The sequence below is a fragment of the Juglans microcarpa x Juglans regia genome, chromosome 5S, assembly GCF_004785595.1.
Source record: "Juglans microcarpa x Juglans regia isolate MS1-56 chromosome 5S, Jm3101_v1.0, whole genome shotgun sequence".
NCBI lineage: Eukaryota > Viridiplantae > Streptophyta > Magnoliopsida > Fagales > Juglandaceae > Juglans > Juglans microcarpa x Juglans regia.
The window spans coordinates 21,319,166-21,345,090 of NC_054603.1; the positions used below are offsets into that span (position 1 = coordinate 21,319,166).

Genomic DNA, 25,925 nt, shown 5'->3' on the forward strand with positions numbered 1-25,925 from the left:
TTTTGAAGAGTGGAGGCACAAATCTAGAGAAGACAAAAATACCGTTTTTATTTTTTAGTTCTTCTATGGAGAGCTAAATCTTGGACTAGGGCGGAAATTGATTGCTAAAAATACTTGACTATATTTCAATTCATAGATTAAGTTTTATTGTTTAAGATTCTAGAATTCAATTCTCTATTTGTTTTGGATATTATAAGTTTAAGACAATTATATTAAATCTTGCTATTGTTTGATTTTGTTGAGCTATAAGATTATGAATATATGATTGTGGCTTAAACAGGCTTTTCATGTCATTGATGTGATCTTTTGATGCATTATTATTTGTGAACATAGTGTTGTCTCTAGATCTAATTTTCATTTTTATATATGAAAACCGTGGTTTGTAAAGGGAGAATAGATTCTACAATTAAATTTGAGAAAGTAGATAAATATAATGTCATATCTTCCAATTAAAAATTTGGTGCTATAATTCTTAATTGTGTATATCGTTTGGATTGAAAAAGTCTGAGTATTGGATCCGGTTGAAGGAAGCCCAAAGCTTTACTTGCTTTCTTATACGTGCCATAATCTCATTTTAATTACGTGCTTTAGGTAGAATTTCCATATTCTTGTCATATTATAATTTGATATTTTCTTTTAAGCTTGTGACTCCCTGTAGATCGACACCCTGAACTATACTATAACACCGAGTACTAGTTTGGGCGTAATCAGTGCCACATGTGTTATATGTGGTGAAGGCGAAATGGCGAAATGCTGCATAGTAAGGATTATGATGTAGTCACCACGATTAAGTGGGCCATTGGATAATGTGGTAACTAGTGGAGAACCAACGGTGCATAGGGGAGTCGCGAGGTATCCAAACTACATGTTACAAGAAGTAAACAAGGCAAAGAATTAAAAATGTGTTATATGTATATTGTTCAATGTGCAAAAATGAAAAGATGGTTTATGGAAAGTTAAATTGCATGAACCAAGTTTTGTGTCAAGTACATGTCCATGCATTCATTTCATGGTTTGACTTTATATGCCTATGTTATCTGTGGTATGTTGTCTGTTTACTTACTGAGATTTCTCGAAATCTCACCGTGGTAGTTTTCACTATCATTCCCAACCTAGAATGGTAGAAGTTGTGATAGGTACTCAAGACCCTAAGCAGAATGAATAACATTAGTGACCTAGTCGAGGACGAGTACACTCTTGAGACCCGCTACAATTTTATTATTGTTTGTTGAATGAATACTTCACGATACCTTAAGGACATCCAAGATACTCTAAATAAGGACCACGACTCACCAAGGTCATCCGAGCATAAGGACGCACTCTCCTTAGGAGATCGTATGGATTTTGTAACGAGTCATCTAAGACAAGCATGGTAGTACATCGTAGAAGCCCAAAGGGTTGCTCAGAGTTTGGGGATTCAACAGCCCGAACCGCCTCAAAAGGAAATGAGTCTCTGTATGTATCTCAAATGAATGGACGCTTGGATTTTTATGGGTCATAATGTAAAACACTATTTATTTTGAGGAAATTTGAACAATGAAATCTTTTGGGATATTTAGTTTTTTATGGTACCATGATATTTTTGGCAAAAATTGCTCTAAATCTTACTTAGATTTACATATATTTTCACTATGATTTATTGCATATTGCTATAATACAATAGGTGCATTACATCTTAACTGTCATGTACGGGGGTATGTAGTCTTGAGTTACATCTCTCGATACTTCAGTCACCGTCCAATCCCAAGCGGTGGCTGGGGGCGTAAGAGTCATCAATTTTCTGTATGTTTTGGGCAGAGCACTTGAACTGTAACTTGAAAGTAACAGGTTTACCCACCACTATAGGCAGCAAAAAGAAAAATAACTCAATAAATTAATCCCCAAAAAAAGAAGGAAAAAAAAAAAACTTCTTGTTGGTAGTGTTCCCATGAGTTGATCAAAGGGTTTAAAAGGCTCCCCCAAGAAAAAATTAATTTCTAAATAATAAGATCTTTGAGATCAGAAGCAAAAGGAGGATATTGGTAGGGATAAAATCTGAGAGAGGAAGTAGATAGATGCAAATTCGAAGCTCAATGGTCGTGAATCAAATTTACACGAAGTCAAACCTTAATCGATTGTTAATCAAGAATGGGTTTCGCTAATTCGGGGCTTCAAAAGAGGGAGGGATGGTCGTGAATCAAGGTATGGATTTCGAAGAATCGAGGCTTCAAAAGAGGGATGGAGAAGGGTTAGGGTTTCAAAGGGAGGGGGAAGGGTTTCAGAGGGAGGGTAAAGGGGTTTTGGGGCTTCTAATCCAGAGGGTTTCATCTCTCTGGCAATGAAACAATTTGTTTCATCTGTGTGCACGCAGTCCCTATTCGGGGACTGCATCCAAAAATTTTCAAACTAGAAAGCAAATGGATCTATTAGGAATGAAGCTTCCAACAAATGCCAATCTCTAATGATGGTTGTCGAAAGAAAGCTTTCTATTCGTAGACTTAAATGAGGTTCACAAAAATCGATGGCCTTGAGAAGATTTATTGAAACGAGGTGAAGAGAATTTGGAGACTTCATTGGTTTGCAAAGTGAGATAATCTCATCTTATCTCAAAAATTTTCATAATTTTCTTTCCAAACGTCACTTAAATATAAAACGCTTTTCAATTTCAAATTTTCAACTTTTTTATCTAATCATTACAACTTTTCAAATAAAACACAAAACTTAATACAACTTTTTCAAATTTCAAAACAAAAATAATTTTAAAAAATAATATTCTAACAAAATTTTAATTTTATAATATTTTTATTCAACTTTTTCTCTTTTATTTTTGAAAACCCAATAAAACATCTTAACTCAAACCATTTTACTATTATTCACAGAATTCTTATCTCATCTAATTACCCAAACATGCCCTTAATTGAAAATATACACATTTGATTGAGTAGGGCTGAACAAAAATATGAAAATCCAACTCCGAGTCTGACTCCGCTCCAACTCCGCTCCGACTTCGCTCCGACTCAAACAAAACAAAGTCGGAGTCGAATTTATTTTTTAATTTTTCTGTCGAAGTCGGAGTCAGATGTGTTGCTGAACTGACTCCAACTCCAGTCCAATCCAACTCCAACTCCGATCCAATCCAACTCCAACTCTGACTTTGCCCTCTGACTCCGACTTTAATATTGTACATATGTTATAAAAATATGTATTTATCTGTATATTTATCATATATACTGGTATAGTTATATAGTTATATAACTAGAACTTATATACCTAAATTCAATAATATTCTAGTATGAGCTAATTATTAAAAAATAGTATAATTATACTATAATATAAATAGACTAATGATAGTTTAGTATATGTAAATATCGTAGTATTATTAGCATATATAATCAAGTATAGAAATAAGTTAGACACTAGTATTTAAATAAGTCTAGTATAATAAGTTAATAACACATATACTAATTTCTTAAAGTATTATAACATGTAATTAGACACTAGAAAGTCTAGTATATAATTAAGTTAGAAATAAGTTAGATGTTAGTAATACATTTAATTAGACACTATACTATAAGTCTTGTATAGAAATAAATTAGACACTAGTATAGAAATAACTAATAAGTCTAGTGCAATAAGTTAATAACACATAATACAAATTTACTAAAATATAATAACATGTAATTAGACACTAAAAATAAGTCTAGTGTAGAAATAAGTTATAAATAAGTTAGACACTAGTATAATATAATAACATGTAACACTATAGTATAAGTCTAGTATAAAAATAAGTTAGATATTAGTACAGAAGTAAATTAGCAGTGAATGATTTAGTTTTAGTTTTCAATTTTTGCAAAAAAAATTGAAATTTGATAGCTCACAAACTTTTTTTTAAATGGGCTAATTATGAAGCTAAAGAAAAGTCCAAAGTTAAAAGTTCAAATCCGACTCTACTTAGACAACTCGGAGTCGGAGCAGAATCGGAGCTTACACAAGTCAAGAGTCAGAATTCGAGTTCATATTTGAACTCCAACTAAGTCGGTGCTCACCCCTATGATTGAGATCCCCTATAGTTCTTGACTGAACTCTAAGGTCTAAAGTGGAAGAGAAATAGATGCATGAAATGACTCCTTGGCGTTTATAACTGCCCGAATAAGTTATTTGGACAATATTAAATGCTTTATAAATATTATGACGTTCATTTTATATATTTATCTCTCTCATGCTTTACATCCCAGTATTAAGTCAAAGAACTCTAAAGAATCTAAATCATACGTCTTTTACCTGACTCATTTGCCTTTTTCCATAAATAAGCAGACAACTCATCTACAACTTACACAAATATGTATTAAGTATATTCAAGTTATATTTTATTTAATTTTGATAGATTTGAATTGAATTTAAAAAATCTAATATTTTAATAGAAAGTTATGAAAGAGTTGTTGAGCGACTGTCTATTATCAATTATCTTTTTCCGCGAGATTACCAAACTTTCAAAGATCAACCTCATTGAGTCATTTCTATCATGCAAAGAGTGCAGTTTACTACAATAGTTGTTAGTTCTTGCCGGTATGCAGTTAAGCCATTCAGATTGGAGCAAGAGGGTGATTCAATTTTTTGTTTTTGGTGGTGTGGGGGCAGTAAACAGATTTCGTTTGATGTGCTTTCTCTTCTCATGTCTTCTTTCAATTTTTCTTTGTGCTTTCCTCTTTCTCGATGTCCATTCTCCTCTAATCAGCATCCATTTCTTCCAGAGCTGCTTTAGCCGCTGCCTTAGCTTCATGGAGAAGCTCCTCTGGAACCTGAAAAGGATTTAAAAGAAAAAGAAATATCCTAAGATGATGGCAAAAGAAGCATGAAGTTAACCTGTTGGATTAGTACTAGAGTGATAAGCAATGCCACCAAACCAAATGGATAAACTAATGGCCGGTCAGAACAATAAATAGCTCTGAGGTCAAATCAATCCAACATCGACAGGTATGGGATAGGAAACAACTAGGTTTGGTTTACACAACTGAAGGACGTGATCATGAGAGAGAGCCTTTTCCTTGCAGGAAGCTACTACTTGATCATGCATGCCTTCAAATTTCAATGGATATTTGATATTTCCAATGATACAGGAAAGCTGGTGCAGATCTGTAAAATGGCACTTCCAGCACCATAATCTATGTCCGGCCCTCAATGCAAATAAAGGGAAAACTCTAAAACTTAATAAAAATAAAAACAAAAACCTTTGTCAAGGACTCTAACTGGTCTTCACCTGCTCTTTATTCTTTATCTACCTCCCGAGACAAAACTATCTCCAGTTCTTTTTTTTCTTAAGAAAAAAACTTCAGCTCTGCAATACTTTCTTAAAAACAGAAACAAAACAAATATAGACAAACAAACTAACAAAACTGAACCCTCAAAATAAAATTTGGTGACTTTCAGCTATATATGATTAATTGAACTAACTGCAAAAGCATGACACCCGCAAAACTGGCAGACAACTGCTGTTTAGACTAATATGCAAGGGTGACAGAGAGAGGATACAATATCAAAAAATTAACTAAAAAAATAGTAAGCTTTTTCACTGCAATTGAAATTTAGTGATACCTTCTGATGCTGACGGTTTGACTCATCACAGACCCAGCTCATTTCCAATTCGAAGTCCTTGTCCTTCGCCTCATCATGTACTCCATAAATGCTGCTTAGCATTAGCGTCAAATTGTCAATCTAATCACTTTTAGAAACAAAATGACCAAAATAACTCATATTTAACACTTAAATAGATACTGCCCATTTTAAATGAAATGAGAAAAATCCTACTCCCAAAACCCACTCTGCAAAGCTACAAATTCTTTTTTCCTTTACCATCTCTTAAATATTTAGCTTCCAAAGAGACCTCCAATGGAGTTTTGGTAATGTGGGATGATAGGCTGGTGGAGAAATAGGCAGAATGTGAAGGAATTTATGGTGGCTTGTTCTTTTAGAAATGTAGAAGATGGTTTCTTGTGGGCTCTTGCAGATGTTTAAGGGCCCAACTCCGACAACAAAAAGGTATTTGTGGGAGGAGCTTAATGGTCCTTATAGTTGGTGGGAATTACCGTGATGAGTTGGCGGGAATCTTAACATGACTTGGTTCCCAAGTGAGATCTGGTGAATCTCATCTTTGTTCCACTATGGTGGTGTAGTGTTCTGGGGCAAGCATGAAAAAGACTAGAGTCAATTTTAAACTTCTCTAGAATCACTTATGAAGTTGAGTTTCACCTATTAAATAGTCAATGTGGGAATTAGCACCCATAACTACCTTTAAAACTTTATCAAATCTACGTGGGTTATTCATAATCCTAATGTTGTGAAACTAGGGTGTTACAGACTTACAGGTGGATTTCTCATACTTCATTTCTTGAGCATGATCTTATGGATATTCTCATCACTGGAGGTACCTCCACGTGGTCTAAGAGACAATCCCTCTTAGTCTAGACTTTGTAGATTCTTTATTTGCCCAGATTGGGAAGCATATTTTCATTGTCGATGTCAAAAGAGACTCAGATCATTTCCCCATTACTCTAGACTGTGAAGGCATTCATGGCGGCAGAAGATACTTCAAATTTGGGAATATGTGGTTAAATGCAAAAGGCTGTTGACAAGGTCAGACAATGGTGGTCTTTCTGCCGATTCCAAGCAACTCAAAGCTTTATCTTGTCCCACAAACTTAAAGCGTTGAAGAATTACTACAAGACTGGAAATGAGCAAGCATTTGGCATTGCGGATAATCACAAGAGGAGAGAGATAAGAGAAGATACGGAAAAACCAAGTAATCACTAATCTTGAAAGAGGTCAACTCTAATGGAGACGTCTTGGAGGCAAAAATCCAGAACTATGTGGTTAAATAAGGGTGATAGGTGCACCCCGCAATTCCAGCAAGTGGCTGACTTGTGTACGAGGACAATGATGTTTTTGGTTGATGGTTCTTTTGGTCGATGGTTCAGTCTTCTCTGATCAAACTGACATGAAAAAACACACAGTGCAGCATCACAAACATTTGTTTTCAGAACATTTTGCTTGGAGGCCTAAGCCTGCCGAACAAGCTCTTTAGCCCATTGAGGAAGACGTGGTCAAGTGACTTGAGGCATTTTGAACAGAATGAGGTTCCCAAATTGGTTAAAAGTATATTTGGTAACAAAGCACGGCGCCTGGATGGATTTACTATGACTTTTCATGTATGTTGGTATGTGATTGATGTGACATACGAGGGCATTCCAGTAGTTTCAATGGAGACCCATGCTGCTGCTACACAAAAACTTGGAGTTCTAACCTGGAATATAAACCCTAGAAACTTTGAAATTCTTGTTTATTAGCCCTAATAAATTGTTTTCTTCCCAACCCTGAGGGTTGACTCAAGTGGTTAGGGCCTTGGTCTTGGTGGTATACTCTCTCTGGGTCTAACAATCGAACACTTGGATGCAAATAATTTCTAGGGGCCACATCCCATTCTTTTTCAATAAAACCTAGAGATTGTTACAGAAATTCTGCTCCAAAGATCTGTTTGTGCCGCCAGCCTCTTCATTCACAAAACCCTGACCGCCATAGACCAAAGACAGTGAGTGACCTACACTTGCCGCCTGCCCTCACACCCTTTCTTGAAGATTTCTTGACAAATTATTGGAAAGAAGTCATCAACAATCTCAGTGTATCTCTCTGATAGGACCCAAATATTAAGTGTTAGTTGAAGCCTATAAACCAGTTACTGATTGCTGCCCAGGTACCAAGGAGATTACAGCTGCTAAGCACTACAAATTCTTGATATGGCTGAAACCCTAGGTGAGCAAGTTCGCCAAGTTTTCATGTTCATAATGAAATTTAGACCATAGGGCTTGCATGCACACACACTCATCCATGAAATTCAAGTCAAGTTTTGTCACATGGTGCTGTCCCAGTTTTTAGCATCAAGAACAACACAAAAGAGAGATTTTGTCACCAATTAAATATCTAAACCTTGACATGCACAGCCTTTTAAATTCTGTCAAACTATCATCAAATTCTGGAAGGGGTTCCTGTGAACAACACCAATATACCTTAGAGGCCAAAATTCCAGCATGATAGTCATCATTGACCTATGACTGAGAGCCCTAGATCTTAAGTTTCCCTAAGAAAGTCATAAGAACATGATGAAATTTCTATCAAGCATGAAAAAGGGGGTGCTGTCAGTAACCCCAGATGGCCTAAAACCAAAATTTCCCTCATATTCCTAAGACTAGGAATGAGCAAAATCCTGTTACCTGTTAGGGGTTTGAATAAACCCTCAAAACCACACATAGCATGACATTTAGATGGATGCATGAATATGTTACAGCTGCTGTCAAAGTTTTGACAGCAACCTCTACACTTTAGACAATGATTACAAGATCCCAAATCGTAACATACAGGCCCAAAAGTGGGATTAAAATTTTTGTTTTTATTATTATTATTATTTTAAGTAGTGTTATCTATCGGTTTCAAACTGGTAATTGTTTTGAATTAGGACTCTTTCACACTTCGAAACCATTATCCTTTCAGTATTCATAATCTCGTAGGATTGGGATCCTTTCACCCTTCACACCTCAATCCTCAGAGTCTACGTTTCCTTATAGTCATCCATTTAGTTTCCTAGTTGCATAGTTTCTCAATTGAAAACAAACTCCCAACTCCAAACTCTATCCAATCTCGTTATGATCCATGATACCCCTTCTCCTTGCCTATAAAACCCACCCCAAGACCCTCCTGAAATAAACACAAGAAACCTTATACACAGCCACCGTAGCAGCCTCTACAAACCAAGAACCCACCTACCTCAACCAAGCAGCCACCACTTCGCTGGAAACCACCACGGAAGACATCGCCGGCAAGTCTCCCTTCCCTCACAATATGTTCGAAAAGTTCATGAAGCCTAATAAATTCTCATGCATTAAGAAAGATAAGTTTTAAGGTGACACGGACCCAAGCGTGTTCACCACAAGTTATGCAAGTCAGGTGAAATATGTACTCAAGCACGTTTCACTTCATGTAATGACACGATATGCAAGATAAGTGAAACACAGACTCAAGCTTATTTCACTCCATGTTATGACACGATATGCAAGATAAGTGAAACACGGACTCAAGCATGTTACGACAAGTTATGCAAGTTAAGTGAAATACGGACTCAAGCGTGTTTCACTCCATGTTACGACAAGGTATGCAATTTAGGTGAATCACGGACTCAAGCGTGTTTCACTTCATATTAAGACACGATATGCAAGTTAGGTGATGTTAACGTATACAATTTAGGAGTTTATACAATTTAGGACTTCTATATTAATATTAGCTGTATAGATATATTACCCTGTATATAGCCTAAAAATCAGGGATCAGTTAGGGGCTTCCCATGTATAGCATTTGACCTACTTTCCTTTGTAAAGATATAGAACAGATTGATAATAAACGTGGTTGAACACACTGTGAGTCAGTTTTTCCAAAGTTCTCTTGGTTTTGACATGGTATCAAGAGCAGGTTCCTAAGTCTGTGGCTTTCCGATTTTTTTTCTCTTTCGGGGGGGTCTGAGTTTGTGGCTTTCGACACTTCCTATTGGTGCATTTGTGGCTTTTGGTGATTTCTATGGGTGCTGTGGGTTTCGATCACCTCAATTGCTGCGTTTGTGGGTTTCGATCGCTTCCGTTGCTGTGTTTGTGGGTATCAGCGCCGTCTATTTCTGTTTCTGGTATTTCTAGTATTTCTGCACTTTGGCGTCCTCTGTCACATTGCTGAGGAGAGGTTTCTGTTGCACTTCGTTGCACTCGGTTGCTGTTTCTGGCCTATTGTCTCAACGCCTATGTTCTAAGTTCTAGTTTGTGCCTGTTTCAGTGCAATTTTTTTTTCTATTTCTTGCGTGGCTATCTTTTTCGGCAATTTCAATTTGTCTTTTCTAGTCTGGTTGTTCTCGGCGCTATATATTTTGTTTCTCTGGGTTGGATCATGTCATCCGATAAGTTAGATTCGTTTCATATTCGATTTACTGGCAAAAATTATTCTGTTTGGGAGTTTTAGTTTCAATTATTTGTGAAAGGGAAAGAATTGTGGGTCATATTGATGGGAGTGTTCCCGCACCTAAAGATGCAGAGGCTTTATCTAAATGGGAAATCAAGGATGCTTGGGTTATGACCTGGATCCTTAGCTCGGTTGAGCCTCACCTTGTTCTCAACTTGAGGCCTTATAAAACTGCCGTTGATATGTGGAATTATCTAAACAAGGTTTACAATCAAGAAAACACAGCTCGGCATTTTCAATTGGAGTATGAGATGGCTAATTTCACACAGGGAAGTCTCTCTATTGAGGAATATTTTTCTGGTTCTCAAAATCTTTGGGCTGATTATTTAGATATTGTTTATGCTAATGTTCCTGCTGCAGCTCTCTCTGCTATTCAAGCAGTGCACGAAACAAGCAAGAGAGATCAATTCTTGATGAAGCTCCGTTCCGATTTTGAAATTGCACGTTCTAATCTGATGAATCGGCATCCTGTACCATCTCTGAATGCTTGTTTGAGTGAACTTCGTGAGGAGCAACGTATAGTAACTCAGGCTGCCATGGAACATCAGGCTAATGTTAGTGCACCTATTTCAGTAGCTTATGCAGCACAGGGGAAGAATAAGAGTAGAGACATGCGTGCTGTCCAGTGCTTTAGTTGTAAAGCTTTTGGCCATATTGCTCAGGATTGCCCCAAGAAGTTCTATAACTACTGCAAGAAACAGGGTCATATCATCTCTGCTTGTCCCATTCGACCTAAAAGGAAGCAGGGTACTGCTTATCTTGCCTCCGTCGGTGCCTCTAGTTCTGCTGCATTGTCTACTGCCTCGCCGGTTGTTCCTATTCTTGCTCTTACAGCCTTAGCAAACCCGAACACACTCACTCCTGAAATGGTACAACAGATGATCAGTTTCGCTTTTTCTACTTTTGGGCTCTCAGGTAATCATAAAGTTTCTTCTAAGCCATGGTATTTTGACTCTGAAGCCTCTAACCATATGACCAATACTATTGTTCCTCTTTCCAATGTCAGAAATTATGATGGAAATATGAAAATTCACACCGCTGATGGCAGTTCTCAGCCTATCAGTGTTGTTGGTGATCTTTCCTCTTCCTTAACTGATGTTTTTGTGTCTCCTGACCTCTCCACAAACCTTATTTCTATTGGCCAATTGGTTGATAATAATTGTAATGTCAATTTCTCTCATTCTAATTGTGTTGTGCAGGATCAAGTGTCAGGAAAGGTGATCGCGAAGGGGCCTAAAGTGAGACGACTATTTCCTTTTCACGTTTTTCCTTCCACCATTATTCCTAGTTTTCCTTTGCTTTCCTTTGCATGTAATGTTATTGGTTTTGGAAATAAGATGTGGCATAGATGTCTAGGCCACCCAAACTCTGATGTACTTCGTACTTTGTTTAATTCTAGTTTATTGGAAAATAAAGCATGTTCTTCTCTTGATCCTTCTTTTGATTGTACATCATGCAAACTTGGCAAAAGTAAAGTTCTACCTTTTCCTCATTATGTATCTCGTACCTCACAATGTTTCGATATTATTCATAGTGATGTTTGGGGGAATGCACATGTTGTTTCTCATGCGCATTACAAGTACTTTGTTACTTTTGTTGAAGACTATAGTCGTTTTACTTGGTTTTACTTCCTACGGGCTAAGGCCCAAGTTTTTTCAGTATTTAAGCGCTTTCTTGCACTTCTTGAGACTCAATTCTCTGCCAGCATCAAGGTCTTGCGCTCTGATTCTGGCGGTGAATACATGTCTAATGAGTTTCAAGACTTTCTTCAAAGTAAAGGAATCATCTCTCAGCGTTCTTGTCCTTCGACACCGCAACAAAATGGTGTTGCTGAGAGGAAAAATCACCTTCTTGATGTGGTAAGAACCCTTTTACTTGAATCATCTGTTCCTCCTCCTTTTTGGTGTGAGGCGCTTTCTACTTCGGTTCATTTGATCAATCGCTTACCCTCTCTTTTCATTTGATCATGTTTCTCCTTTCTTTATTCTGTTTGGCCATTATCCTTCATATTCTGATCTTCAGGCATTTGGTTGTGTTTGTTTTGTGCATCTTCCTGTTCATGAACGACATAAACTTACTGCTCAATCTGTTAAGTGTGCGTTTCTTAATTATGCTATACCTCAAAAGGGTTATGTTTGTTATGATCCCCATGCTCATCGTATACGTGTTTCTAGGAATATGGTTTTCTTTAAAAATCAATATTTCTTTCCATCTCATATTGAGCTGCCATCTGCATCTTTATCTCTTCTGCCTAGCTTTTATGATTCCCCGACAATTGTGGAAAGGTTCAAACCTGGTTTTGTGTATGGAAGACGTAGTCGACATGAGTCTGGTTCCACTTCCTCTGTGCCCCTCACAATCTCGACCCAGCACCTGATCCTGCTCCTGCTCCTGTTCCTGCTCCTGCTTCCACCACTCTTCGCCGGTCTACTCACCCTTCTCGACCCCCTGATTGGTACGGTTTCTCTTCCACTGTCTCTCTTGCAGCTACTTTATCCTCTATTTCCATTCCTTCTTGCTACAAACAAGTCATGGAACATGAGTGTGGGCAAAATGCAATGCAAACAGAACTTCAAGCCCTTGTGGAAAATCACACTTGGGATATTGTTCCTTGCCCCCTACAGTCAAGCCTATTGGGAGTAAATGGGTTTTCTCTGTAAAGTTTCGTTCTGATGGCTCTTTGGATCGGTACAAAGCTCGTCTAGTAGCTTTGGGAAACAAACAGGAATATGGGATTGATTATGAGGAGATATTTGCTCCTATTGCTAAAATGACCACGATTCGAACCATCTTAGCTATTGCCGCTTCACAGTCATGACAATTGCATCAGATGGATGTGAAGAACGCCTTTCTTCATGGTGATCTCTAAGAAGAGATCTACATGAAGCTTCCCTCTAGTATAACCACTTCTTCTCCTCATAATGTCTGTAAGTTAAGGCGTTCTCTGTATGGGCTCCAGCAAGCTCCCCGGGCTTAGTTTGAGAAGTTTCGCAATACAGTATGATTCTTCTCTCTTCTTCCACAAGTCTGCATCGAGTATAGTCCTTCTCTTAGTTTATGTGGATGATATTATCATTACTGGCATTGACTGTGGTTTGATTACTAAGCTTCAGCAGCTGTTGCATGCAACTTTCCATATGAAAGATCTTGGCCAGCTCACATACTTCTTAGGACTGGAAGTACATCATCGGGCCAATGGTATTTTCTTAAACGAGCATAAGTATATTCAAGATCTTATTATCTTGGTTGGTTTGGAGGACACTTCTACTGTTGATACTCCTATGGAGGTAAATGTCAAATACAGGAAAGATGAAGGGGACCTTCTGGATGATCCTACTCTCTATCAACGCCTGATTGGGAGTCTCATCTACTTGACCACTACTCGCCCAGATATCTCATATGCCGTTAGGTCAGTCAGTTTATGTCCTCTCCTCTCCTCAGCATCTCCATCTTGCTGCAGTTCAACACATCATCTGCTATCTTCGAGGTTCTTCTACTCGTGGGTTATTCTTTCCTACAGGTTCATCTCTTCAACTTGTTGCCTATAGTGATGTTAATTGGGCTGGGTGTCCGGATACACGTCGATCTACTACGGGTTGGTGTATGTTTTTAGGTGATGCCTTAATTTCTTGGAGATGTAAGAAACAAGATCATGTTTCTAAATCCTCTACTGAGACAGAGTATCGGGTCATGTCTATTGCTTGTTCTGAAATTGTATGGCTAGGCGGTCTTCTTGAGGAGCTTGAGTTTCCTCAGACTACTTCTACCCCCCTTCATGCTGATAACACTAGTGCTATTCAAATTGCCACCAATCCCGTTTTCCATGAACGCACCAAGCACATTTGAGGTTGATTGTCATTCTATCCGAGCTACCTTGGAGAGTCGGGTGATATCTCTTCCTTACATTTCTTCGGATCTCCAAGTGGCCAATGTCTTCACCAAAGTAATGACTCGACAATGGCATCAATTTTTGGTTGGCAAATTGTTGCCAACATCAATTTGTGGGGGATTTAACGTATACAATTTAGGAGTTTATACAATTTAGGACTTCTATATTAATATTAGCTGTATAGATATATTACCATGTATATAGCCTAAAAATCAGGGATCAGTTAGGGGCTTCCCGTGTATAGCATTTGACCTACTTTCCTTTGTAAGGATATAGAACAGATTGATAATAAACGTGGCTGAACACACTGTGAGTTAGTTTTTCCAAAGTTCTCTTGGTTTTGACAGGTGAAACACGGACTCAAGCGTGTTTCACTCCGACAAGTTATGCAAGATTAAGTGAAACACGGATTCAAGCGTGTTTCACTACAAGATAAGTTATGCGGTGTCACGGACTCAAGCATGATTCACCACATGTAATAAGTAAAAGACAAAATGAACAAGCCATGTATGATTGTTAGAAAATGCATGAAGCCAGTCATTTATGCATTCATGTTACATGTTTGCCATGACTATGTATGATTCTGCTCATGTTAATGATGAATAGATATGCTATGTAAATCTGTGATGATATATGTATGCATGTAAAGTTTTTCAAAAATTAAGCCTACGTGAACTTAAGTTATGTTTACGGTATGATTGTGAATATGTGATGCTGTATGTATGTTATGAAGAGTCTTCAAAAATTAAGTCTATGCTAAGCTAAGTTATATTTTACGGTATGATGTGTTATTTACTGAATATTCGACTCATTTTTGTTTGTTTCTCTATTTCTTCTACGTTTAATTGTCATAGATGATGATTGTAAGGACGCAAAGCCAGAGGGCCAGGAATAGATTTAGTGCAAAGACTTAGAAAGGAAAAAGTGTTATTTACACAAGAATTAGTTTAGTTTATGTTTTTACTTTATGTTTCTAATTTCATGTTTCAAAAACAGTTATGTTCAGTTTAGTGATGTTTTAATAAATGAGGTATTTCAGGATATGAATCTCTTTACCGGGCACTATGCTATGAATGTTAGTAATATCTCTATCCTACAGGAAGGAGGTGTTACACAAATCCTTATCATAACATCACGCACGCAAAGACAAAGGATCTAACTCTAGATTATCACCAAAACCAATGGGAATTCATATAGAGAACCCCACTGCACTTGCTGGAAATTTTAGAAAGCATGTCCAGAATGAAAGATCGAATTTCATGGAATGTTGAAAACCTTTGTTAGGAAAGAAACAGCACCAGAGATGCCAAACTTTGACACTCAAGTCTGTCCCTTAGTTAAGAGATGGAAGTTGTATAGACATTGAGGTGATGATGTACATATGATTGTATAGGTGTTGTTGCTGTTATTGTTGAGGTAAGTAATTGTGATCATATTACCCTTCTTGTTATTTATGTAAACAAATGACAAAATGCTCTTCTTGTAAAGTTATAAATATGTAAATGTTTCGATGATGATATGATTTATAGTCCATTCATTGGTAGCCCATGTTACATGTACCTTTTATTATAAACATAATGAATGCAAAATGAGATTGTATGAATGCTGCCACTTGCCATGATATATGTATAGAAATAGCATATGATAAATGAATGAAAGATAAAGAAAGGAAAGGAAAAAAGAAAGAGAATGAATGCATACTTAAAGTTGGTTGTTTTCAGAATGGGCCATGAGTGTTGAAGTTTTAAGGTACGAGGGGAGAGCAGTGATTGCAACACCGGGAATGACTCGCTGGCAGTGTGCCTAGTGATGCCCTTCACTAAGGAGTACTAGGTTCTTTCCTGAAAGTCATGGGAGGAGCCATGACCACAAGGACCACTAACCCTTTTGCAAGGGTGTAATAGTGTGTTGGCCATAGACAGATTATAGAAAAGTCTATATAAATATGTATTTGACTGAAAGTTCGACTAAGAATGCTCTTTTATAACTAAAAATCTATCTTATTATATTGTTTACTATATGGTGTACTTGCTTACTGAGTATTCGACTAATATTTGTATTAATTGTCCAGGTGAAGGAGATTGTGAGGATGAAGCTGTAGGACAAGACATAGCTCAAGAGATGAGATGGAGGTCTCAATCAACCGAAAGCTAGCATTAGAGAAAGTAGCTTTTCCATGCTGTCTCAGGAACCTTTTAAATAATGATTTCATGATTATTATTATTTGAGATGTTTGGAAAAAGCGAAAGACTTGGATTTTGTTAATAAATGCTATTTCTAACTCTTTTATCTAATAAATTTCAGTTTGTTTTTTATTTATAGAATCTTTTATACCTGACTTGTATGAAAATCTTTTTAAATGTTAGTGGCATTCCTAACCCTAGAGCATGGGAGTGTTACACCAGTCGCTACCCTTAAGTGGACGGTACAATAACTACCTCCAAGAGTGATAGTTTAGGAACAAAACGTAGTCATATCATGCTGGAAATTCAAGCAAGTAACCCCATTCAATGAAAGTCCTTTCCTTAATTAGATAGTAAGAATTTGATCAAGAGTTTATTTTTACCCATAAAAAAATGATTAGGAATTGATGTGGTAATATGTGTATGCTTGAATGGTGATTATTGACAAGCTCATTTGTTGCTTGAAGCTAAGAGGCAAGTAACTATGACCACACCTTCATATTTTCAATATATATATATATATATATATATATATATATAAATATATATAATGTCCCTTCTAAAGTGTGGCAATCATGAATATATCTTTATTTCTTTTTTCTTTATGGCAGGGGAACCACCCCACAGCAGAGCCCTTAGGACTCACCCAGGGAACCTAAATCCCTGGGGAGTATCTTTATTTCTTTAGTATAGATGTAATGTTCTTTCTCTTAAATCTTGGGTTCAATTATTATGAAGTAAAGATTACCTGTTGATAGCACTTTTGATGTACCCTTTATTATAAAAGCATGTGGATAGATGTAACGGAATTTTTTTATTGAAGCTTCCGCTATATGATCTTTTTATATGTAGTAATTATTTTCAATGAATGGAAGAAAGAAAAGAAAAGAAAAATTATTGAATGATTGCATATCTTTTATGATTGTATGTATGTGTTCTTCAATAAGATCTTTGATAACTTATCAAAAAGAAAATCTATAAAATAGAAAGGAAAACTCTACAACTAGATATTGACATCAGAGAGGCAAGATACAAAATTTACATAACACTAGTAGCAACACTCACATTTTGGCAACTTCAATAACCCCTTGACGGCAAGTCAAGTCTGAAAGCCTCAACTTTTCGATCTCTCTGAAAATATTATTTCATTATATGAATCAGCAGCATCATTAGTGCAAAACATATAATCAAAATTCAATTAAAAAAACTATAATTAGAATAAGTTGTATAACTGATGAATTAAAACATTGCAACATAACATAACAAAGCAGCAGCACTCATCCAGATTTTAAAATCCTTATGGACAAAATTTAGTAGCATTACACACCCCACTCCTGATTTACTACCATAAGATACCTTTCTATGAGTAATGTAGTCCCATAGGATATTTTATTTTTTACTGGCATTGGGTGTTTGGAACAAAGTCCCGACAAATTTGGGGGTGCACAAGCCCTCAGCAATAAGTTTTCCGCAAATGCACCTCAAGTAATTCAAGGAGATATTCCCCCAATCCAATGGCCCCTAGCAATTGTTTGCAGCCAAGGGTTCAAATCTTAGACCTGGAGGGAGCATGCTGTCAAGACCAGACTTTTACCACTTGAGCCGACCCCTAGGGGGTTCCATAAGACATTAGCACGGGAATAACAAAGGAATAGGGTATTCTTCACTAAGAAGTCATGATTATAATTTACAACCATGTGATTGTACTAGTTAAGACTCACGAATACGTTACTTACATTACTAATAACTGGATAAACAATGACACCACCAGATTCTTGGGTCATGTTTGGGAACAAAGTATAATAGTAAATTTGATCAAAACTTTCTTACTCAGTACAAACCTGGTTTACACCAAAACAATCTCGATCATCAAAACATCTTATCTTGATTTTCTTAACAAAATGAAACCAAAACAATTTTCACAACTCATAAAACCTCACAAAAATCTTCCTTCAAAACATATTTCCCCCCACCATTTTTATGCATTTTGAAAAACTTTTTCAATCCAAATATATTTTTAATGGGTCTTTCCAATTTCACAAAACCCCATAAAGCCTATGTTTAAAAATTTTCTAAAAGTTACACACTTTGAGAAAATCTTACATACAAACATCCCATTAGCTTTCGTCCAAATAACCAGAAAAAGATAGTTTATTTAATAAGCACAGGAAATAATCCTGTGTAATTCTGAAGTGAATTAACTTCATTTTGATTTTAGTTGTGGCAGATCTCCGATGCAAGATATACCAATTACAGCATTGAAAAGTACAATACCCATTCAGTTTGTCCTAAGATCAAACTTTTGTAGAAGCATAACCTTAGTCCAGGTTGGGATGAAGTCACCCACAGGCAGGATTAAGGCATGACAAGCATTATGACAAAAAGAGAGCGAGAGAGAAGTAAATTTGTGGAGTTAAAAAGTAGGGTCATGTTAATATCGATTGGAAAATACGTGTTCAACGAAATTGTCAAGTTGTAATACATCATTTAGCTGCTCCTAGAATTTGATAAACAGCTATAACTCAACTTACGTTTTAGCTGCCTGCCTGCCCTTTCCAATTGCAGCACCAAAGTACCTCTAGAACAAATGCCAAAAGTCATTTTGGAACAAAAAAATACAATATAACATAAATATTACAATTGATTTATGGATAATGATTATGTAAAAGGCAAAAGAATTGACCTTCTACATTTATTGTCCAATTTTACTAAAACAATTGACTCACATAAGAAATACCGGAGGGTTCAACCATGTAAAGTTGTGGTCCATCTCTGTCATAGCCACCAAGAATAACTCCACATCCAAAAGGTCTGCAGCACCATCAGTTATTCACCCAAGGATAATAATAAGAAAAAAATAAAAATGAATGGCAACTACTGGTTGTCTTGTCAAACCTTAGCCACCAATAGAGTGTACACAGATGAACATAACTAGCTACACGATCAGCAAGCTCCTTGACAGGAATTGGTTCACCATATACACTGCATAAAGGTCCCACGAAAATGAGATAAAAATGTGACAATGTAAAAGGCAGATTTGAGAATTTTTGGGGTTTCGTATCATGGATTTTGCCTAAATTATAAGGGAATATTTTCATTAGGGGTCTTATTTTTTACTTTATAAAAGCAAATAGGAGCATGTAATTCCATGATGCGAACACCTATATGAAGTTCATGGTTACTAGTAATCAAAATACACATTGTTTCTTTCCCATGCCATAGTAGCTGGCATCACATAGCATATAAGGTCTGAAACACAACCATCAAGTAGGTGATACCAACCAGTTGAAGGGTAATATATTGTTTGAAACTTACCTATAAAAAATATATGCATACATGCATACATACATATATATATATATCAAGACTTTGGAGCTGCAATGGGTCCGAAACTAAAAAAATGGTTAAATACTAAAATAGTCCCTGTGATTTACCTTTTGGACTGAATAGTCCCTATACTCTCTTTTAGACTTCTACTTTTCATGTGCATTCAACCTTGATCATTTTGATCCTTCTATTAATATGCCGGTAATATTCCGTTAAATTTTCCATGTCAACCCAAATGATAAATTGACATGTAAAAAAAATAAAAATTAAAAAACAGTTTATCACCAAAAATTTAAGTGGAAATCTAGGCACCTAGGTTGCGACCCAAGCCACAACCCACATGGCCTAGCTCACACCCATGCAACATTTGGGCGCCACGCTAGGTTGCAAGACCCAGCTGTGACCTAGACAGCACTTGAGTCGCAAGAGCCAAGTCACCACTCGAGATGCCTGGGGCATGACCCAAGCACAACCTAGATCTTGCGACCCAAGCTGCCTGGGTGCAACCAGGATTGCAACCAAGATCACCATCAAGGCGATGCTTGGGTGGGGGTCACTAGACCCAAGTCACCACCCAAGCTTTTGGACCCAAGTCGCAATTGGGTCTTGCAACACATGGTCTTCCTAGGTCGCAATGACCAATGTCACCTAACTCACCACACAACTTGGGTCAAGACCTAGGGCACTAGCTTGCAACAAGATTTTATTTTTTATGTAATTTTTAATTTTAGATGAATTGTTAATTTCTTTTACAAATCAATTTGCCATTGTGGTTGACGGGACATATGCAATTGACTATTAACAGCATACTAATGGAAGGATCAAATAAATCAAAGTCGAAAGTGTGGGGATTACAATGTTTAGAATTAAAGTATTGGGAAAAATTTGTCCAAAAGGTAAACCACGACGACTATTTTTGTGTTTAACCCAAAATATAAATTAAAATATCATAACATTACAGAGAATGTGTAATAAGCTAAGAAAAAACCAAGTCATGTCTAGTTTTAGGAATAAAACTAGTCAATATTACAATTGGAGTTTCTTGAAATAATTATAAACCGCAATAATTTCACCCTCCCAGACAATACGTAACACTCCAATGGAAGGCCCAAGCCAAATGGCCTATACTCCAAAAGGACTAGTAAATGACAATTGGAGCCCAATTGGAACATTATAAAGAGCAAAAACTTCTCCTTCCCAAGCAATGTGGAATCTCATACACCACATACCCTCATCACTTATCAGAATGGGGTATGATAATCTCCCACTTTACATTCCCGATGTCCTCATTAGGCTAGTCGGTTGGGATAGGCTCTGATACTATTTGTAACGCCACAATGGAACGCCCAAGCCACATGACATATACTCCAAAAGGAATGGTCAATGATACAATCAGAGCCCATTGGAATATTATAAAGAGCCCCCTTATATTCCCGACGTCCTAGTTGGGCCAACTCATCGTAGGTGGCACAGCTCAAGTCCCACATTTCTAGTTGGGATAGACTCTGATACCATTTGTAACACCACAATAGAAGCCCCAAGCCACATGGTCTATACTCCAAAAGAACTAATCAATTATACAATTGGAGCGCCATTGGAACATTATAAAGAGCAATAACTTCTCATTCCCAAACAATGTGGGATCACATACACCACCTACCCTCATCACTTATCAGAATGGAGTATCACATAATATTAGATCCCATTCAACACCCGTTCTATACTCAATCTAGGGTGTACAATTTAGACCATTCAAATCCTTGACGTCCTCGTCAAGCCTTCCTATGATGGTACAGATTGAGTTCCACACTTATAACAAGAGATAGACTCTAATACCATAATGACCTAAGGAATGTTCAAAACCACATTTAGGCTCATCCTCCAAAAGGATTAGGCGAGGTTATAATTAAACTTTGATAAAATTCTTATCTCAAACAATGTGAAATCTCATTCATCATCCTTCCTATACTCACTCCAGAGTGTTACAAAAGGTCACGAGACCGAAAGAAAAAAAATGAAGGTTTCACACATTAATTGCACATGTACTGTAAAACCAGACCAAGTCCATGTAAAACAAAATATCCAAAAAAAGACAAGAATGCATGAAGATAAGCAATTATAAAATATAAAGTTTTCCATAGATGCATATTGCACTCACACACTAGGTACTTATGATGAAACCAACTGTAACTTTTCTCCCTCTTCTTTTTCTTAGGATAAATACCATCTATGTTAGGAGCCAGCTCCTTACCATCATATCCAGTAACATGATTTATGAAAAATGAGTGCATGACATATGCTGCAAGTGACTGAAAACCTAGTAAGCTAGGTAAGAATGTCCAATTTATTTACTTGCATGGCATTTCAACTAAAGAAAAATGTAGCCACGTGATTTTGGCCAAATATGTGTTCCCATTATAGTTCGTAAGTCTTCATACCATAAACAAATGGCATCATCAGATAAAGTAAGCCCTTGGATATGTGCCAACACAACATATTGACTTCCAAGATGTATCAGGTCAGTAACTAGAATATCCCTTGGATTTTTGACACATGTTGAGTACTAAGTGTACGTTTGGGTAGTGAAGTGATTTCAGATAATCTGTGAATAGTGGTGAAAAAGTGGTAAAAAATTAATAGTAAAATATGGAATAGTAGTGAATACTCTTGTACTGAATGGGGATTCTTTAAATGTTTCCCTTTTAGACTTTGCTGGTTTCTAGTTTCATAGCTCGTATTCAAGTGTTTCTGCTTGTATACTTCCTGTGTACTTGGGCTATGCTTATCTACTGGCATTAATAAATTTCTTATTACTTATCAAAAAAAATAGAGGTAAAAAGTAATGAAAAGTAATGATAAAATATTGAATAGTAGTCACTACCCAAACACAGCCTAAGTCAACCAAGGGCAGGCAAGATATTGACGTTTTGCTATACTCTCTAGCGCCCTGGAGACTATTTATTTACACTATTACAAAGTCTGGAAGAAGAACCAAATTCAGGTCTACAACACTAATAAACCTTTCATATTGATCATGTTTCAAGTAGGAACTCAATAATGGGCAAACAAAAAGCCAATCACCTGACCCTATGATATACTCGTGAGTACCCCAACTGCTCTTGCCACTACTACAAAGTCTCAAAATAAGAATCACTTTCGGATCATCTCTCTCCTCTACCTCAATCTTTACATGGCATATTTACACATACTCCCTCTCCCTCCTTGCCACCTCAAGTGTAACACCTCAATTCCACATCTGGAATATGAACAATGCACATACAGTTGATAAGTTATAAAGGTAGCCATGGGTGTCAGATTCCACATTGACTACATACTAAGTGAAAATGGGCTTTATAAATGATTTACTTTAAGATAAAACTTTTCATGTGTATCGGAATACTCGAAGATGTTTAATAAGAGTCAACCTCCGGAGGAAGACAATTTGCTTTTCCAACCAGAAATTCTCTCATTTTCTCTAGTGCTTTCCTTGGGTTGTTACATATGGTATTAGAGCCACCTAATAAGGTCAACTATGAGATATTGGAGCATTGCACAACATGCCCTAGACCCCTTAATGAGGACATCAGGAATTTTTTTTATGAATGTTTGTAACACTCCAATCCCACTGTTCCACATTTGTACAGACCTAGGGTGTGCAAGTCGTACACAAGCCCTTTGAAAAAAAGGGGACCAACATGAAAAAATCCACTTTTTCATAATGGTCCAACTTTTTTTCAAAGTGGGTCCAACTTTTTTTCAAAGGGTCTACACAAAACTTGCACACCCTAGGCATGTATCTAGCATTACTCTATAAAGAAATGCATAGGTGCTAAGTCCCACATTGGCTACCTACAAGCTAAAGTGGGCTTTATAAGTGTCTCTATAAATGTTTCAAATTAACTAGTCTTTTTAGATTTTTTTTTTTTTTTTTATAACTAGTCCTCCTTTTAGAATTATAGCGCAAATGTGGCTAGCACTTTCCCAGGGTTGTTACAAAAAGGGTGTTGCTTCAGCTCGAAAGGAAAATTTCTCACTTCCGAACCTTGTCAAGTCAAAAGGCAAAAGGATGTTTTTTGGGCAGATTGGGTTAAAGAACAACCCCAAGAGCCATTGGTTTTAATAAAAGTGATGGCATAAGTTTATATTGTGAAAGGAAAGGAACAATTTACCATAATGAATTACGTCAAATGGCATATGCAAGGTCACAAAGAAACCATAATTTTGGCTATCCTAGAGGGAAAAGGAATAAAATACCATGAAATAAAATACTGTGTTGAATTGCTTTTACAAACATGTACATGGCTGAAGAACTTTCACACAAACAACTCAATAGCCATTGATAAGTAAGATACTAAGGATGTAGAGAGTAAAGCAATCAACATGGAGTCCCTCTGTTGAAACAAGATATAGATCCCAAATTTCTCTAATTTAATCTGAATTTCAGCTAAAAAAAAAAATTATTTTAGAGAAAATCTATAGTAGAATCCCTCTAAAGAATTACACGCAGTTACAGATGAATGATTTGTCTTACAACTATTGTAAATGGCACGTGTCGATGCATTCAAGATCATACTGTAAAAAAAGGATTTTAGATAGTACTAATCTTGACATTGCATGATTGAAGATTATTCCATAAAAGAGCAAAGTGTCCAAGTAGCATAGTATGTATGGGAATAGAGAGAGTAGGTGTGATGCTGTTTTCAAGTAGCATAGTCACAATTAATTGCAAACATATTTATATTTACAATATGCAAAGATCTAGCAAATTAGTTTGTAAAATTACACTATATCTTTGAGGCATTTTGGTGAAGGATAGCAAGTAAAAATGGGAAAAAAAAAAAGAAAGATTTATCCTTACATATAGAAAGAGCTAGAGGTGAGAAACTGTGACAAACAGATATTCAGGTGCAAATACAAACCTTTCGTAATTAGTAGCTTCAGATTTGGCACGGGCAACAATTTGCCTCCCATCTGCTGCCAGTCCTGCCACAGCCTGTATTTGAAAAAAAGAATATAGATCGAAATAGTATCTAAGAATAAGATGCTGGATAAGAATAAGATTGATTCTAGCTCATTTAAGAACAAAATTATCTGACACTACAATAATCATTCTACCCTTATTGCTTAGGTTATAGATTCTCCATGCATTTAGGCAAAAATCTGTTTGAATGTAAACCTCAGAACCGAGTATAGCACAACAATTGCCACCTCAAAGAATGTTCTTTATAAATCAAACATGGCTGGTCTTAACTCTTAAGGAATGAAAGCTCCCATTCATGACAAAACCTCCAATAAAGTCAGCTTTTACTCCTGCTTCTTCCAGCTTTCCAAAAGCTCGCTTGATCAAGTTTCATTATTTCCTACTTATTTGGAAAACTTACCGATCAAAAAAAACTTATTTGGAAAATAAAGGAGGAAACAGAAATAAAGGTTACCTTTTTGCAAAGTCACATGAAGATTGGACTGTAAAAATGCTGTTAGATATAACCCATAATCATCACAAAAAGTCATTCAAGTATTGAGTGAGTGTTTTGGAGATCAAATATTTACATATAGATACTTATGGTACATGTTCCTCTGCATTTCTGCAGACATAGTTGCCTTATCAAGGTTCAATTCTAAAGAAACCCAACAAAACCATGGGTAAGAACACTAAATCAAGTCTCACTTGTAACAAAAACATATATCACATAAAAGTGTCATTTGCAATGAAGGCAGATGAAATATCCAAAATAATTACGACAATTTATACCAGAATATTATATAGCAGCATTTACATCCGATCAAAATGTCACCATATTATAACTAAACAAAATGAAAATTTGGAACATATAATAATACCATGCCCGAGTGGCGATGAACAGAATGAATTCTTCGATTGGAACCAGGTAGCATCATCTTCGAAGCTATTAGTTTCTCCACACCCTAAATTCCCCGTGACAATATATCGACATCAGAGACTGCCCGATAGTCAAATAAATAAGGAGATAAATTAAAGAAATACTTTACCATTACAATCCCATCTTTGCATTTGATGCCAATCACAGTCCTGGAATAATAAGAAAAATCAAAATCACCGAACATAGAAAAGGTTTGAAACTATGTAGCCAGTAACATAGTTGGTTCTTGGATAATCTCAGTTGGACTAATAAGTCTAGGGTTTTGTGGCTCGGGCACCAGATGAAGTGAGAGAGAGAGAGAGAGAGAGAGAGAGAGACAGAGAGAGAGAGAGAGTAACCCGCTGTTGTCGACGGCTTTGGCGGCGTACTCGATCTGGAAGACGCGGCCATCGGGGGAGAATGTAGTCACTGAAAGATCATACCCTGTTCCTATGCTGCTCATACTGTCGCCTGATCCTCGTTTCGATTCTTCTTGCTTCTTCCACTTCTCTGTGTGTCAGTATTCAAATGTACTTTTCGAGCTCGAGCTACGAATGACAAAAGCCTTCCCCAGCTAATTCTTTCCTCGCAAGAAATTCACTCAGCACCGGACTTTTTTTTTTT

At 36.7% G+C, this 25,925-nt stretch overlaps 1 protein-coding gene across 2 annotated transcripts; it reads right to left on the bottom strand.

The window, feature by feature from the left end:
* LOC121267424 (proteasome subunit alpha type-3-like) lies at positions 1-25,925 on the bottom strand. Of its 2 annotated transcripts, XM_041171286.1 has the most exons (12): positions 25,661-25,925; positions 25,432-25,471; positions 25,264-25,347; positions 24,342-24,415; positions 18,991-19,077; positions 18,822-18,906; positions 18,627-18,673; positions 17,161-17,226; positions 5,572-5,662; positions 4,702-4,778; positions 2,211-2,221; positions 1-43 (listed from the first exon to the last, which is right to left on the bottom strand). In XM_041171286.1, the coding sequence occupies exons 1-10, from the start codon at positions 25,762-25,764 to the stop codon at positions 4,707-4,709; spliced, it is 750 nt and encodes a 249-aa protein (XP_041027220.1). In that variant the 5' UTR covers positions 25,765-25,925; the 3' UTR covers positions 1-43; positions 2,211-2,221; positions 4,702-4,706. The 2 variants fall into 2 exon arrangements, with proteins under 2 accessions (XP_041027220.1, XP_041027221.1); XM_041171287.1 differs by lacking the exons at positions 1-43; positions 2,211-2,221 and having other exon boundaries at positions 4,468-4,778.